Raw genomic sequence first — 17,823 nt, forward strand, 5'->3', positions numbered from 1 at the left:
AAAAAAAAAAAAAAAAAAAATTAACAAAGGCCCCATATTACATAACATGGGGCCTCAGTATATGGTACCAATGAGTTATTTTTCTCTCAGAAACAGAAGTTTGAGGGCAGCGCCTGTGGCTCAAGGGAGTAAGGTGCTGGCTCCCTTTGCCGGAAATGGCAGGTTCAACCCCAGCCCTGGCCAAAAACTGCAAAAAAAAAGAAAGAAACGGAAGTTTCACCTTAAGCTAAAAAAATTATAATACAAAATACAGATGTAAACTTTGTTTTCTCTGTTATACAAATCAGTATTATTGTTGGTTGAAAGATATTTCAAAATTATATAAGCTTGTTTCCACCTGAAGACCATAATGCTCTCTTCTGTCAGGCATTGCTTGCTATAGAACTCCCTGCTTACATTTAGGAAAGAAAGGTGTACTAACATATCTATATGTGTCTGATATTTTTCAAAGCATGTTTTAAGTAGTACAGGATAGCAATTAAGAACACCAGATGTTGGTATTAAACTGACTGGATTTGAGTGTTGGCTCTGCCATTGACTAAATATGCGACCCTGGGCAAGTCATCTAACTTTTCTGTGCCTTGGTTTCCTCATCTGCAAACTGAGGATTGTCATAAAACTCACCTCTCGAGACTATAATGATTAAATGCACTACGTGGTACTTAGAACCACACTTGTAACAGTGCCTGGCGCATAGTACAACTGACCAGTACATGTTAACGTTATTGATAACAATCCTTTATATTCATCATAGACATATATGAAATAAGTTGCCATTATAATCCAAACCAGCATCATTCCCCAAATACAAAACCTCAAACACTGTTCCTAATAAAAAATAAAAATGCCCAGTTTTTAAATAATACTTTAAAAATATATATTTTTTCTTTTCTTTCTTTTTTTTTTTTTTTTTTGTAGAGACAGAGTCTTACTTTGTTGCCCTTGGTAGAGTGCCGTAGTGCCACACAGCTCACAGCAACCTTCAACTCCTGGGTTTAGGTGAGTCTCTTGCCTCAGTCTCCTGAGTAGCTGGGACCACAGGCGCCCACCACAATACCCAGCTATTTTTTTGTTGCAATTTGGCCAGGGCCAGGCTCAAACACACCACCCTTAGTATATGAGGCCAGCACCCTACCCACTGAGCCACAGGCGCTACTCTAAAACTATTTTTTTTAAAGTACATCTAACATGGCGCGGCATTGTGGCAGGCACCTGTAGTTCCAGCTACTTGGGAGGCTGAGGCAAAGAATCGCTTAAGCCCAAGAGTTTGAGGTTGCTGTGAGCTGTGATGCCATGGCACTCTACTGAGGGCAACATAGAGAGACTCTGTCTCAAAAAAAAAAGTACATCTAATAGAATTCGTATTTCCTTCTTATGAAAACATGATCCGTGTGTGTGTGCATGTGCGCACACATATAAGTGCACATACATTTTCAGCGTTGAAGCCTAACTGTGGACTTCTGGTTAAGAATCCCTGCACTGTGCATCCCTCTGCCATAACAGGTATTTTATTAACAGTGACCCTTTACCTTTGGTTTCCAAATTTTAAGGATCAATTTCAATGATGAAGATGTAATTACATGATGCAAGTAAACAGTTTAAATATATTTTGCTTGATTATATTATGCACATTACTATGTTCCTCTAATATATAGTAAGTACAGCTAGATTTTTAAATTTATAATGTCATTAAAGTTATATTCACAATTTTTTTTCTTTTAGCCACAAGTTTTGGTATTCTTCATAACAGCTACTTTGGTATATTGCTACTAATTATGGCAAGTTTATAAGCTGCAGCAGGTTTCCTGTAATGATGGTCATTCATTTGGAATTAGGTATTATTCAACAAAAATCTTAAAAATAATTATACTAAGATAGTTATTTTCTAAAATGTCACATTTCATTTGGGAGATTTACTTTGCTTTTTTTGGAAGCAGCATAGGGCAGTGGAATGAAAATGATGGGAGTTTTGGGGCCAGTTATGTCATTTACTGGCCATATGACCTTGGCCAAGTCACCTAACATATGAGCCTCAATTTCTCAATCTACAAAACAAGAACAGTAGTACCTACTGTGGTTAAAATGTGTGCTGCTGTATTACACGTAGTAATATTCTGAAATCTCATGAAAGCTGTAAGGCACTACATACCAGTATTATTCTGTGTATTATATATTTTAACTGAAAAATTAAATTTAAATGAACACAAAGTATTTCTTAGGTCACTGACACGACTAGGTAATAAGTAGAAGCAGCAGTTTAGAAAGAATATTCCATGCATAATGTTACACTGTGTGGTAGGAACTATTCCCTTACCCTTGGAATGCAATCATCTTTAATACATGCTGTTCCTCACATGAAATGTCTAGGGAGTATAAAGCTTGCAAGAGAAACCTCTTGGTAGCTACACAAATAACTGGCATTATGTTAACCATTTATAGCCTCACTTCAGAAATAGAAGAGCAATTCCACACTGCTACGTGTCATTTTTCATAAATTCTAAGAAGCAAAATAAGTATAGATACTGGTTTTAAACCACCCTAGGCATGGTGGTTCACCCCCTGTAATTCTAGGACTCTGGGAAGCTGAGCTGAGAGGATTGCTTAAGCTCAGGAGTTTGAGACCATACTGAGCAAGAGCAAGACCTTGTCTCTACTAAAAGTAGGAAAATTAACCAGGCGTGGAAGTACAGGCCTGTAGTCCCAGCTACTCCAGGGGCTGAAGCAGGAGGATCACTTGAGCCCCAGGTAGCACTGAGCTATATATGATGCCAATGCATTCTACCCAAGGTGACAGAACAAGACTCTGTCTTATTAAAACAAAAAACAAAAAATGACACCCTAGCTCAGTGCCTAGGGTACTAGCCACATACACCAGGGATGGTGGGTTCAAACCCAGCCCGGGCCTGCCAAACAACAATGACAACTACAACCAAAAAATAGCTGGGCGTTGTGGCGGGCGCCTGTAGTCCCAGCTACTTGGGAGGCTGAGACAAGAGAATTGCTTAAGCCCAAAAGTTTGAGGTTGCTGTGAGCTGTGATGCCACAGCGCTCTGCTGAGGGTGATATAGTGAGACTCTGTCTCAAAAACAACAAAACAGGGTGAGTAGGGCGCCGGCCCCATATACCAGAGGTGGTGGGTTCAAACCCAGCCCCGGCCAAAAACTGCAAAAAACAAAACAAAACAAAATACCCCAAGCATTGGTAGACATTTACATTAATTTTAATAGTCTCATATGAATGATACCATTCATTCATTCAAAACAATGTATTATTGAGATCATAAGAAAACTTTTTTTACTAGCTACATTTAATGTTCACATTGTATCTCTTACCCTCAAGACTGGGTTTCTGAAAAGGAATGTTTTGACTTGAAGGGATTTCAGACTATTATGGTCTTAAAAACTCCACATCAAGAGAAAGGCCCTTGCTATGAAAGAGCTCATAAGAAATTTCTGGAAGAAAACTACTTATTAGGCCCTTACTAGTAATTACCAAGTAATTAAGGCATAAACTGAGGTTCAATTATTTAATTTTGAATAAACTTTAACATAAGTTCTGAAAAATATGTTCCAATACAATTTTTAAATTATTCAAACTTTTGGGGCAGGTTCAGATAACATGGAGAAATTGACCTATCTGCAGATCAGAACACCTAGAAATATTTAGAACAATTCACAACCATTAGGATTACTGGTCCCTCTTTCCAGATAAAAAGGAAAATAAAACCCGGGCAGTTAGTTCTAAATCTTTCATGAGCTACTTTTCAACGTTTTGTTCATTGTGCTTGTTACATATTTGCATTTGCATAACTGACAGAATTCATCTTTCTTTTTTTTTTTTTGGCGGTTTTTGGCCGGGGCTGGATTTGAACCTGCCACCTCTGGCATATGGGGCCAGTGCCTTACTCCTTTGAGCCACAAGTGCCGCCCCAGAATTCATCTTTCATGGCTTCTGACCTATTGGCTAAAAGTGATCACTTACATTCTCGAAATTTGATCTTGAGCAATGTGTCCTTCCAGATATTCCTAAAGTAAATGTTATCGTCTGATACAGAAATATATGAATCTACTCATCTGGACACATTTCCCTGGGCATACATCTGTGCTGATCTGTATATATTCTTACCACTCTCCTATGAAGAAGAACACTAATTCAGAGTTATTTCTGTACTGAAGTTGTAGTCTTTGTCCAAGTGACACTATCTGGTCCTGGCCACCACTCATGCAAATGAGTGAACCTGGCCAGCGTTGTTTTCTCTCACATGAAAATCTGCCAACAGAGCATTACTAATACGATCATGCTACAATGAACATACCTTTCAAATCCAAAACCATTTTATATCCGTTAAGTGTTAAACATTGTTCCTATGCTTGAAACATATAACTAACGTAAATTAATATTTTCTTTTGGTCTAAAATTCTAGAGTGTAATACCTTTGCTAACAAATATCAATTAACTTAACATGCAACTCTTCAGTCAAATCCATAATTTTAGTTTTATCCCTCCTTCCAATGTTTTGCAATAATTCCTTTAGTTCTAATCCTATGATCTCTAGTTTCAATTTATGAAAGAATTACCTATAGCATCTGGGACTTTAGGAAATGAATATATATCTCACAAATACTAAATTTTTAACCTGGTAAAACTGAAGAAGAAAAAAGAAGGGTTTTTAAAATACAACAATCTCTCATTTGCTATGTGATGAGAATAAGTATAAATATTTTTAAACAATTTTCAGTTGTTTAAAAGATAATCTCAAATGCTAAAATTCAAAAATTTCCAATTCAGTTGTTTAAAATATTTTATAATATCAATTGTTCTTTTTATATTTATAAGAAATAAGTATCCCAGAAGAGAACTGGTTGTCGGGTTAAATTCCTTTTGGAGATAGCAGCGTTGAAACTCAAGGTTTAAAGGCATTTGTAGGCATTTTAGGCACAAAGGCATTATATAGTACTGACTTTAAATACTCTCCTACAAATGTATTAAATTATGGCCTAAAATACAGACACCAGACTGGTTATGGGATTTAAAAGAAACAATGTGGGGGAAAGAATGCAACGTAATAACTACGTAAGCTGTTCCAAGAGACCTAAGCCCATTGGGGGAAAGAAAAGCTGTGTTTCAGTCTCCAGTGATGAAGAAAGTCACGGTGTACAGGGGCTCTCCTGTCTTAGACCAGTCAAGTAATGCTAAGCAAGATGTATACCCCCCACACTTTGACTTTTTAGTGTAAAAATGGGAATCAAACTACCCTGTACTACGATTATTAGTATTAAATCACTTGTCTGATAGTGGCAAGCCCCGTGCACAGTAGAGAAGAGAGATCTACATATGTTATTATATATTTTCTTTCTACTGTTATCTGAATATACTGTCAGACAGGATAGAAAATTATGTGAAATCCAAATACCCTAAATTGGTATAAGTAAGTACCAGAGAAACAGACAAATTAAACGTTCACTCTGCCAACTGCATACCTGTTGGGCAAAAAGAACAAAACAATCCACTAAGACAATGAACATACTCTCTAACAAGAGAACTCAAATAAATAATGGAATTTGCATTTTTTGGAATGCTAAAAATATAGTCATTAAACTATTACCTTTATGGGTCACAAATGCTATTAACACTAATTAAGCAAAAACTATGTGTCAGGTGCTGAGCTAAGTATTTTAGAAGGATTTTATCACTTAATCCTCATACCAAGTGGCAGAGCCAGGATTTGAATCTGACACCAGAGCTCCTAATCATCATGTTATCTGCCTATCTACTAATAAAACATAGGTTTAACAACCTCACCGTCACTTTCCTTTGCTCAGAATAACCAACACTTCTTAGCCTTCCACTAATTTTGTGTAACATGAAATACTAGCTCATGTTTTGATAAAAGAAAAAAATCAAATTTCCCACTTAACAGCTACATATTCTACAAAATGTTCAAAGCATATTAAATTTGGATCTAAATTACTGTTGTTAAATGATTAAATTCCAGGCCTGAGCAATATTTAAATATGTTTTACTTACTTAGAATAGAATACAGGCTTTGCACATAGTATCTGTAATAACTCAACAAATAGTTATTGATTAGCTATTTAGTTACAGCAGATAAAAAGTCAAATTATAATGTACAAAGATTTTCTGCAGTACAAATATTTATTTTGTCAGTAATTATACTATAAGCTTTCTATGGGAGTGAAGAAAGCTGTGTGGGTTATGAGAAATTCAAATGTTTATTTGACATTTTAAAACAAATAATTAAGACAGGGAAGAGAAGCAAGATGACTTTAAAATGTTGAAAACAACAAGGATAATGTAGGGAGGAGCCACCCTCCCCCATTCTCTACAACCAAAGGCCCTGCTGCCTCTTACAAAGGGAAGCCTTCCTCCAACTACAAAGATGCTGAATATCTTTCATCACTTAAAATCACTTAAATGCATTTTCATTGAGATGACATATTTTCGGGCTAGGGGCAGTCTAGCACTCTGGGAGGCCAAGGCAGGTGGACTGCCTGAGTTTGCAGGTTCAAGACCAGCCTGAGCCAGACCAAGACCTTCTTTCTAAAAATAGCCAAGCACTGTGGTGGGCACCTGGAGTCCCAGCTACTTCAGAGGCTGAGGCAAGAGAATTGCTTGAGCCCAAGGGTTTGAGGTTGCTGTGACCTATAACGTCACAGTACTCTAGAGGGAACAAAATGAGACTGTCTCAAAAAAAAAAAAAAAAAGAAAAGAAAAGAAGAAAGAGAGATTATATATTTTCAATAGGCCTTTTCAATCATTTAGCGAAGTAACAATTTAAAAAATATAAGGGCGGTGCCTGTGGCTCAGTGGGTAGGGCACCAGCCCTGTATACCGAGGGTGGCGGGTTCAAACCCAGCCCCAGCCGAACTGCAACAACAACAAAAAAAATAGCAGGTCATTGTAGCAGGTGCCTGTAGTCCCAGCTACTTGGGAGGCTGAGGCAAGAGAATCGCCTAAGCCCAAGAGCTGGAGGTTGCTGTGAGTTGTGTGATGCCATGGCACTCTACTGAGGGCGATAAAGTGAGACTCTGTCTTTAAAAAAAAAAAAAATATATATATATATGTTTGTAACAGCTCATTACAGAACTCACATCATATAATCCTATGGGTGCCTCAGGAAGGTTATACAAAATCAGATTTGAATTCAAAGTTGAGAAAATTGAGTTAGAATATGTAATAGTTTTTGTGGGGTTTTGTGTATGTGTATTTATGTGTTTAAAGAAAGTAACCGGATACTCTTGTTTCTCTGACTAAAATATAAATAAAACCAGATCACAGTCCTGAAAAGCTTGCTTTACCACAAATGTATCGAATCAATATTGGGCTATAAGGAACAGAGAACTAAAATCTCTTCTTCATACAAGTTATATTTTAGATCATAACGTGTATACAGTACTATTTCATAAAATTTTGCTCTAGCAAAGTCTCCATTTTTAGGAAACGTCCTATCTCCTTATCTGAGTTATTGCTTCTCTGGCAGATTCTGTTCTGTGTAGTCAGAATTATTATAAAATAACAATAACAAAAAGCAAACAAAAAATTTTGCTGGAATAAAAAAGTGAAAGAAAAAATGAAACTTCATCATTTCTTTAGGTATTGGTAAGCTGCTAAAAGGTCCGGGGCAGGTAAACATTATAGGAATAAAAGATTTCTAATTATATATCAATTCTATCCATCCACCGACTGCATGTATCATAATTATATAGGATGATAGTGAATAAATGGGTCATTAACTTGGAATACTCTAAAAACAACCCAATAGTAAGATAAACAGCCAGTAATGAAGACCAATTCTTGTGAATTTAAGTTAGCCAGCTAGAAGATCTTCTTGAACAGTAATTCAAACAGAAACTTTATATTAAGTTTAAAAGTCTGATACCATCAATTTGGATCCAACTTATTCCTTATTGTAAACAAGTACCGAGGTAGAAAAATGAATCAATAGCTAAAAGCCTGAACAATCCCAAAATGGATAAATGGATTATAAATAATTAACATTTATAGTTTCTAGGCAAACCTAAACTCAAATCTTATAAAGTTCATCTACTCCCCATAATTCAATTTCTACTCCTGTATAGTTCTATGAACAGAAAAAAGAGTTAAATTATACACATGTATAAGATATCAAACATTTATGCTCAAAAACATTCCATCTGCATACAAACTGGTATGATACATTATCTTACCAACTCATTACAGCTAATGTCCCATGGTGCTTTATTTATCAATACTTTGCCTTTAGATTTAATTGCATTATTTGGAGTAATGAGGCTAATACAGGTTAAAATACTTTTCTATATATACTTCTCAATGAGTATGACTGTCCCCCAATTTAGCAATCTTGGGCACTCTGTTGAATGAAATTATGTATAGATGATGTCCATAAGATTCCAACTTGAATTCCCATCTCCCAGTGATCCCTGAACTGGCCAAGGAAATATAAAGGAAACCTTTACTAGCACCAAATCCGTGGGAAGGGTATCTAAGACTACACACCCCAAACTTCCAGCTTGGACTTCTGAGTCACTGAACATTCAACATGGTTCACCACTCACTTCTTCTTAAAGCTCTCTACTACTTTGGTTGCTACATTTACATTCACCTATCTCTAAAGCTTCTCTGCTGTCTGTCTTTAATAATCATTAACTGACCATATACTGGTAAAATTCAGAAGGCCTTTTTTTATCCAACAACAAAACTACACACACACACTTGCTTCATCAATTTTACTATCTTGGTACAAACATCTGATTTGCTTTAAGTAACCGAAACCAACCTGCCATGGTCTTTCCCAATCCAGCGGAATAGGAAATGCTCCAAGCCATGCTCCTACTAAACTAGAAATTGTAGTGATCTGGAGGCTATTCTCCCAAATGGATGTAACTCTGTAAAACACAAATACGCAAATCACTGATGGTACATATCTCAGCTGCTGGAGAATCAAACAAGTAGTAGCACAAATTATAACTGCAGATTCTTCTGTTGCTTTACAATAAGCATCTCAAAATGACATGTAAATATTTCCCATGAACTACTAACAATTAATTGGTAAAAAGATACTAATGTTTTTCCACTGGATAGGTAATATATGCACATAGTAAGAATCAAACAATACCAGAGATCACCTATACCCACAGCTAAGCCTTCCTCCCACCCCGATCATCAACTCCTGGTCCTTTCACCAGAGGTAAATGCTATTAACAAATTGTTACGGATTCTTCCAGAAACAGTTTATACACGTACAAATACATACATAATTTTATCTTGAAGAATATATGTATATTTACAGAAATGCATATTACGCACAAACAAAACTCTTAAACATGTTATAAACCAGTTTTGGTTTTCTGTTTTCTCTTGGTGACAGCCGTAATAGTACTCCATCCTGCAGATGGAGCACCATCTATTCAACTAGTCTTTCCTACAGCACATTTCATTTAAACAAACCAATTCTATTTCACAGGAAAGGGGTAGAGAACAAGAACAAAATATTTCAAAAGGTCCAGTAATTTTTGTCTACCATTCCTATTTACTAAGTTCACACCTTGAAAAACAGTGTAAAAGTGAAAAAAAAAAAAAAAAGGCATAGAGGTGGAAAGACAGAACTTCACCATTCTCTTAGTAGGTCTTGGTTTCCACCTGGCCCTCACAGTGCGAATAATTAGTTGTGTGGAACATGAGTCTTGTCACAGGAGAGTAAAAGCCCACCACAATGCAGTAAGTGGGGTCCAAATATTCAGTTGCTTAAAATACAGAGTGAGTTACTGTGAAGTTAAAGAAAAGCAACATTTTCCAGGTAGCATAGGTTAAAAAGGGAAAATGTCTTGTTAGATGATTTATTTCATCTAACAGGCCAATTATTCCACCCAAAATAAACATTGAAGTAAAGTACTCCCAAATGGTGGCAAGTTAGTTCATAAACCAATCCCTCTATCATCTTATCCCCTTCTTCCCCTCAACTGCACAAGATATGAGTCTTAGCTTGTTTCCTTTAAGAACTGGGGCTGAGACGAGATTGGAGCCCTACCACTGCATATCCAAACTTTCACTGTTTGCTGGGTTTTGTTGTTGTTATTTTATGTAACACCTGTAAGTGCAAGTCAGTTTTTTCAACTACAATTCAATAGAACAGAAATCTGTTCTAATTTTGGAAGATTAAAAAAAAGAAAAAAAACTAGCCAAAATGAATGTAAAGAAAATTGTCCTGTTCAGGCAACTTAAAGGATTTTCTAGGGTAAGGATTTTCTGACTACCCGTGTATGCGACTGACGAATGTTGACTAAGCCTGCACTTAACACACAATTCCTCTACGTGGCAATACATAAAGGGATGTGCTTGGAGACTTAAAATGTGGTAGAAGTTGAGAGCAGAGATTACTTTTTGCTAGGCAGAATTTACTCTGTATTTCACAGAAGAGGAGAGAATCCGGCTAGATTTGAAAAAATCCAAAGCGTTAGGTTTCGAACTGGAGGATGGAGAAAAGCTGCACTGCACACCAGAGAATCTAAGTGAAACTGGCTGAGGCGGAGTAGAAGAATGAGAAATAAGACTGGAAAAGTGAAGCTTAGGATTTTTTAAATAACACCTTTACTGAGTATTACTATAGTAGATAATCCTTTTCCAGCCTTTTCCAACCATTCACTCGTTTAAAGTATACAAGTCAATGATTTTTAGTGTATTCCCCATTAGCAGTCACTCCCCATTGCTCCTTCCTCCCAGCCCTTGGCAACCACTAAACTACATTCTGTCCCTGTGGATTTGCCTATGCTGGACAGTTCACGTAAATGCAATCATACAACACGAGCTCTTTCACTGAGCACGTTTCAGTGCAACAGGTGCATCCGTGCTGCAGTATGTATCAGTACTCTATTCCTTTTTATGTCTCAATCATATTCCCTTCTATGGATATCCCACAACAATGGATGGACATTTGGGTTCTTTCTGCTTTTTGGCTATTACGAAAAACACTGCTGAGAACATTCATGTACAAGCACCTATGCAGACATGTGTTTTCATCTCAGGGTATTAAACCTAGGAGTGGAATTACTGGGTCATGTGGCGACTCTATGTTTCATCATTTGAGGAACTGCCAGACTTTTCTTTTTTTTTTTTTTTTTTTTTTTCTTTTTTTTTTGAGACGGAGCCTCAAGCTATCCCCCTGGGTAGAGTGCCATGGCATCATGCTCACAGCAACCTCCAACTCCTGGGCCCAAGCGAGTCTCCTGCCTCAGCCTCCCAAGTAGCTGGGACCACAGGCGCCCGCCACAACGCCTGGCCATTTTTTTTTTGGTTGCAGCCATCATTGTTGTTTGGCGGGCCCGGGCTGGGGATTCGAACCCGCCACCTTAGGTGTACGTGGCTGGCGCCTTAGCCGCTTGAGCCACAGGCGCCGAGCCCAGACTTTTCTGAAGCGGCTGAACCATCTTACATTCCCACAAGCAGTGTACAAGAATTCCAATTTTTCCACCCCCTAACACTTGTCATTATCTTTTTTCATTAGTCATACTAGTGGGTGTGAAATGGTATCTCACTGTAGTAGACCAGGAGATTTAGGTTAGATTTTTAGAAAAGTCTTAAATGTCAAACTAAAGGAGCTACTGAAAATGTTTAATCAAGGCAACACCTGATTAGAGATGTTTCAGTAAGGTTTATGAAAATATCTTTCTAACCTCTAAGCTCCAGATTCCTTGGGCTAAGGGCTAAGATCCATGTCTTCACATTTTTCATTGCTCCAGCACACTTGTGGCATTCTTATGTTTACTAAAATAAAAAGTGCAGACATCCAAGAGGTTGTCTTCTATTTTGTTTTTTGGTGTATCCAGAAGTGCTTATGATCCTACATATAAAAAATGTAGAAAAAAATAGAACCAAGACCTAATTTAAAAAACAGAAAAACTCTATAGCTTGCCTTTTCAATATAAAAATTTGACATTTACAAAATAATAAAGGTAATACCTTTAAAGTCAAGTAGACCATAATAAAAATGATAATAACAGTCGTCTTCTCCTCCATCGCTCCCTACTCCCAATTTCTGCTCCTGGAGCAGATACTCTCAACTTTTTAAAATGTTTCTTCTACTTGCCTCAAATTTAAAAGAGCATAAATTAAGTATAGATTTTTTTTTTTCAAGATCTAGTTACTTTCTGCCTTCTACTATGGGAGAAGAGGATTTTACCCACAAGGCCTTACTTCTACATACACATCTTCCTCACTGTCCCCTCTTCACCACTTTGGCTGGATCAATAGCACAGTTAACTACATTACTGTGATTATGAAAATACTGATCATAGCGAACTACACAATAAACCACAATTACATTCTTTCTCACAGTAAAAATAAGTTTGTTTCTTGGATGTTAAGAACTGCCCCCCCCTTTTGATTATGTACCTATCACTGAATCACCTTCACATATTCCAGAGACGCACCTCTAACTGCCTGCTTGCTCTCTCCCCGCTCTTTTTGGAGGTGCCTCATCTGCTCCACCCTACACTGGATGGAAGGTCCCCACACCAGCATCTTGTGAATTCCCTTTGCCTCTCTGTTTTTTGGACCTCCCATTTCCTGATCCCAAGACTTCCTCCTTCTATTTTCCTTTTCCTTTCTTTCCAATCACCTCCTTCAACAGATTCCTGAGGAAGTTTATGTGAAAAATGGATGCAAAGAAGTTTTAAGTCTGAAAATGACTCTACTAACTTTGCTGGAAATCATTCCACCTTAGAATGCTGAAGGTATCAATTGCTCCACTGTTTTCTGATTCCCACCCTAAGAAGTTCAGGGCCATCCTGGTTCCCCATCTTCTGCAGGTAACATGGTTTTTTTTGACTTTTAGAATCATCTCTTTATTCCTGCTTTTCTGAAATTTCACAAAAATGTATCTTAAAGTATCCTTTCATCCATTATGCTGGAAACATATGAACCTTCTTAATCTACAATCTCAGGTCTTTCGGTTCTTGAAATTTTCTTTTATTTAAAGACTTTTTCTGCCTAGCTCTCTTAAGAATTTGTTTTCCTCCTGCTTTTGCTGAGAATATGATTACTGTGAACTAGTCTCAGCTTTTCTTACCTTTTAACTCATTTTCCATAGCTTTGCCTTTTTGTTTGACTAAGGGAACTTTTCAACTTTGTCTCTGCTTCTACTGAATGTTTTTTCTACAGTATTTTCATTTCTTAAGAGCATCCTTCTCTGAATATTCCTTTTGATTACCTCCTGTTCATGTTTTGTCGATGTGAAAATTGCAAGTTTTTAAGAGTTGTCTTCTGGTCTTATATTGCCTTTGTTTTCACTGAGTTTCTAGATTTCATCTCAAGTACTCCTCAAATGTCTGGTGACTCTTCATTTCTCATTCTACTTAAAACATCTTATATAAGATATTCAGGCTACACAAATCTACAGAGATAGAACATATATCTGTGGCTGACTGGGTTGTGCAATAGGAAAAAAGAGCAGGAATAATGATGATTACTAATAGGCACAGTTTATTTTTGGTGTGATGAAATGTTTTAAAATTAAATTGTGGGGTGGTATAAAAAATAAAATAAAATTTGATTGTGGTGATGGTTGTACAATTGTCCTATACTAAAAACCACAGAATTATACACTCCATATATGAATTTTATAGAATGCAGTTATATCTCAAAAGGCCATTTTAAAACAATAACAAAGTGAAAGTTTAAATATTTGGTCGGATGTTCACTATGCGAAAATAAGATGACTGAACTAGTACTAGGATGGGGACTGGGCAAGAACCCTGACTCTTCCTTAGAAACCCCCAAAGTCAGTTATCTTTAAGTTTTTCTTTTGTACCATTTTCCCCAGCAAGAATTATTTCAGTATGCTGCCTAGATGCCAGTACTAGCTGCCGGTACTTGGGCCAAGAGGGAGAAAGAGCTGCATGTGAGGTGGGGAATCACTGTTCAGCATGTAGAATTTCATTTAATCCTTACTCCTGAGAGGCTGTACCAAATAGGCTCAGCCAATGGAAACAGAAGAATAGTTGGGAATTTGGGGGGCACAATTATATCTTTTCCACCTCCGCTTGTTCCATCACACAACTTCTACTGCTTATATTATTTTTATAGTAGTCACTCACATTCTGTTCTGCAACCCCAATTCATTCAATTATTTTTTTAATATAGTGAGTCCCTCTAATGTACAGATTGAATGCCTCCTTCATTTGAAAAGTGACTTCTATGGTATCTTCAATTTATTTTTTGTTGCACATTTTAGGGGCACTAACTAGCCTTATGTTTGAATCTCTTTTTGTCACTTCTCTGTATTTACCATGTCTTCTCTAACTGCATTATTCTTCTGAACTCCCTCTCTACTCCTCATTCATTTTTGATTAGCTCAAACCTTTCCTTCATATTAAAAGTTGATGTCCTAACTTGTCCATATTTCTTGACGTTTCTAATAATGGAGTGGTTTATTTATTTCATTAATTTATTAGTGGTTGATTAATTTCATTAATTCTGCAATCAACTTCTCCACTTTGTTTCCTTATCTCATCTTTGCCCTTCTTTTATTAAATTCATATGCTTGATAATATTTTTCTATGGTAAACTGTAGCGGTTCCTTGGGTAGCATTTTCTTCTAGGCCACATTCTTTGTTTCTTGCATGCCCCCTTTTCTCTTCTTCTACAGTGTTTTCAGGGTTGCCCTGCCATTTCTCTTCATCTTGTTGACAGTTCACATGGGCAGGCTGCTTTGACTACCTATCTGCTCAAATGTGATGAGTGAATTATCTTTGAAGCTGTCTTCCCATTTAACTAGCACCGGTTTCCCTTGTCTCAAAGCTGCCTTTTGAGGACTGGCTATTATTTTCTATCCAGTTTTCTGTAGCACGAGACAGGGAAAGAGCAAAGAGACAGGGAAAAATAAATACTCCCCATGATTCAATCAGTAATGTTCAGCTGAAATTTAATAAATGGTGGCTTCATAAATCAAACTGTTAAAAAATTGCAGACAGGGTTTATGCCTTCTCCTAGAAATCAGATGAAACTACTGTAATACACAGTATGCACCCCTGGCAGAGCCCTGTAGGCAGCAGCCCTGATGCTTTCATAAAAAGTAAACAGGCCTGAAGAGGAAGAGAAAGGAAAACCTACCCCTCCATTGGCAATATGTATGGAGGCATATGCATATTCTTCAAATTAGACCTTTAGATTGATAGTGTCTATCAACCTCCTTTGATCTAGGAACTCCACTCCAGGAATCTAGTTTACAGAAACCCTTGCCCAAGTATACAAAATATATTGTACAAAGATCTTCATAACAGTATTTATAATCATGAAAGTCTGATAATAAACTTCAATAGGAAATTAAATTAGTTATCAAGTATGGAATACTTGCATTGGTGATTAATGGCTCAACATTCCTCTCAATCCTGATGAGTAGACTAATTAATTAAATTATAGTGATACCATTTTCTTTCCAAATGATTAGGAAAATTCAAGGAAGAGTAGTTGGTGCCATCTCACTACCAGCCTAAAGATAATAACAAGAATCAGTAAAAAGCTTAGCCTGACTATACCTGTATCTAGAACCAACCAAACTCTGTCAAACAACATATTCAGTTTTCTTATTGTCCAAACCAATATAAGCTGATTTTGTGTTACATACAGATAAAGATATACTAAGGTACTATGGAAGAAGTAGATTTGACACACACATATAAATGAAGATATTCAGATTAGTCAGGAAAAAAAGCAACTCACAAAGCAGTGACTAGCTCAGCTATTTTTGTTTTAAAATTATGTATATGTTGTATGCATATACAAAATCAAAAGAAGAATATAAAATCTGTTAGTAATTGTTCATTGCCTCTTTGACAAGATTACTAGGATCTACTTCTGTATTTTTCTGTTATTTGAGTTCTTACTAACCATGCTTATATACACATGCTTTTGTAATAAAGAAATGATTAGCAGGCAAATAAAGAAATGAAATAGGCAAATTCCTTTCTATTAACTAATTCATCGCATCACTGACATTGATTATTCTCATCTTATAAGTTTCCATAATTAAGTCATCTGAATTCTAGGGCTATTGGCTAATTTCTGCACAGTCAAGGAACATTTACACACAGTCAGTAGGGCTGAGAATAGAATAAATGGCTCTCTGTTCTACCATGAACAAACTTAAAAAGTGACTAACACAATGTTACAGAACAATCTTCATGACAATGAGCTCCAATACCTGTCCAAATTATTTGATTCCACCAGAATTCACTATATCAAAAATTAATGGAAATAAATAGACCATTTTGAGTGCTTACTGTGTCAGTCACCTGAAGGTAGTTTACCAGTAAACACTGGTGGCTTAGATAGGCTGTCATCAAAAGTGTATAGAATTGGATTTGATTTTTCAAATTGTCAATCTCTTTATCTAAAAATGAGACAATGTACAACTCCTCCTAGTGGCTAAAGATATTTTACAGAATTCTTATACCAATTTTTCCCTTCCCCACTAAATAAATATTAAAAAGCTATCTGATCTTTGATAAGACAAACAAAAGCATACACTGGGGGAAAGAATCTCTATTTAATAAAGGGTACTGGGAGAACTGGTTAGCCACATGTAAAAGATTGAAACTGGACCCTCACCTTTCACCACTTACAGAAATTGATTCAAGATTGATGAAAGATTTAACTTTAAGGCATGAAACAATAAAAATCCTAGAAGAAAGTATGGGAAAAACTCTTGACGATAACAGGCTAGGTAAAGATATTACGAAGAAGACTTCTGTGGCAATTGCAGCAACAACAAAAATAAACAAATGGGACTTAATTAAAATGAAAAGCTTCTGCACAGCTAAGGATGCAACAATCAAAGCAAAAAGCATTTGGAATGAGAAAAGATATTTGCATATTATGAATCTGACAAAGGCTTGATGACTAGGATTATCACGGAGAACTCAAATTAATCAACAAAAAGAGAACTAACAATCCCATCTACCACTGGACAAGAGACAGGAACAAAACCTTCTCTAAGACAGACAGACGAATGGCTAACAAACATGCAAAAATGCTCATCAACCCTAATCATTAGAAAAATGCAAATCAAAACCACCTTAAGATATTGACTAACCCCAGGAAGTTTAGCTACATCACAAAGTCCCAAAGCTGCAGATGCTGGTGCAGATGTGGAGAGAGGAAAATATTTTTACACTGTTGGTGGGACTGCAAACTAATACAGCTTCTGTGGGAAGAATTATAGAGAATCCTCAAACAACTCAAATTAGACCTCTCATTTGATACCGCAATCCCACTACTAGGCATCTACCCAGAAGAAGAAAAAGTATTTTATCATAAGGACATCTGCATTAGATTGTTTATCACAGCTCAGTTTACAATCACCACTATGTGGAAACTACCTAAATGCCCATCAACTCAGGAATGTATTAACAAATGGTGGTATACCCATTAAAAAGATTGTGACTTCACATCTTTTATATTAACCTGGGTGGAGTTGAAACACATTCTTCTTAGTAAATAAAGTATCACAAGAAAGGAAAAGCAATTATCCAATGTACTCAATACTAGTATGAACCCAGCAAATGATGTAATTCATGCCCACATAAGAGAAAAACTCATTTCAATTCAAGTTAGGGGGAAGGAGAATAAAGAAAGGGGGAGAAGAGAGGAAGAGTTTGGGGTACTCCCACCGAACGGGGACAATGTGGGGGTATATGGCACACCTTCTTGTAGTGGGACATAACTATAAGAGGGACTCTACCTAACAAATTCAAATATTGTGACTTGGTTGTCTGTACCCTCATGTTAACCTGAATTAAAAAAAAAAAA

General features: G+C 36.6%; 1 protein-coding gene across 3 annotated transcripts in view; it reads right to left on the reverse strand.

The window, feature by feature from the left end:
* PIGF (phosphatidylinositol glycan anchor biosynthesis class F) overlaps window positions 1-17,823 on the reverse strand; it is a 34,691-nt gene that overhangs the window by 4,496 nt on the left and 12,372 nt on the right. For all 3 annotated transcript variants that reach the window (XM_023512076.1, XM_023512077.1, XM_023512078.1), the window contains one exon: window positions 8,798-8,906. In XM_023512076.1, coding sequence (XP_023367844.1) covers window positions 8,798-8,906 — 109 coding nt within the window. The remainder of the gene's footprint in view (window positions 1-8,797; window positions 8,907-17,823) is intronic.

The sequence above is a fragment of the Otolemur garnettii genome, unplaced genomic scaffold (genome assembly GCF_000181295.1).
Source record: "Otolemur garnettii isolate 467f Iridium unplaced genomic scaffold, OtoGar3 scaffold00024, whole genome shotgun sequence".
Classification (NCBI taxonomy): Eukaryota; Metazoa; Chordata; class Mammalia; order Primates; family Galagidae; genus Otolemur; species Otolemur garnettii.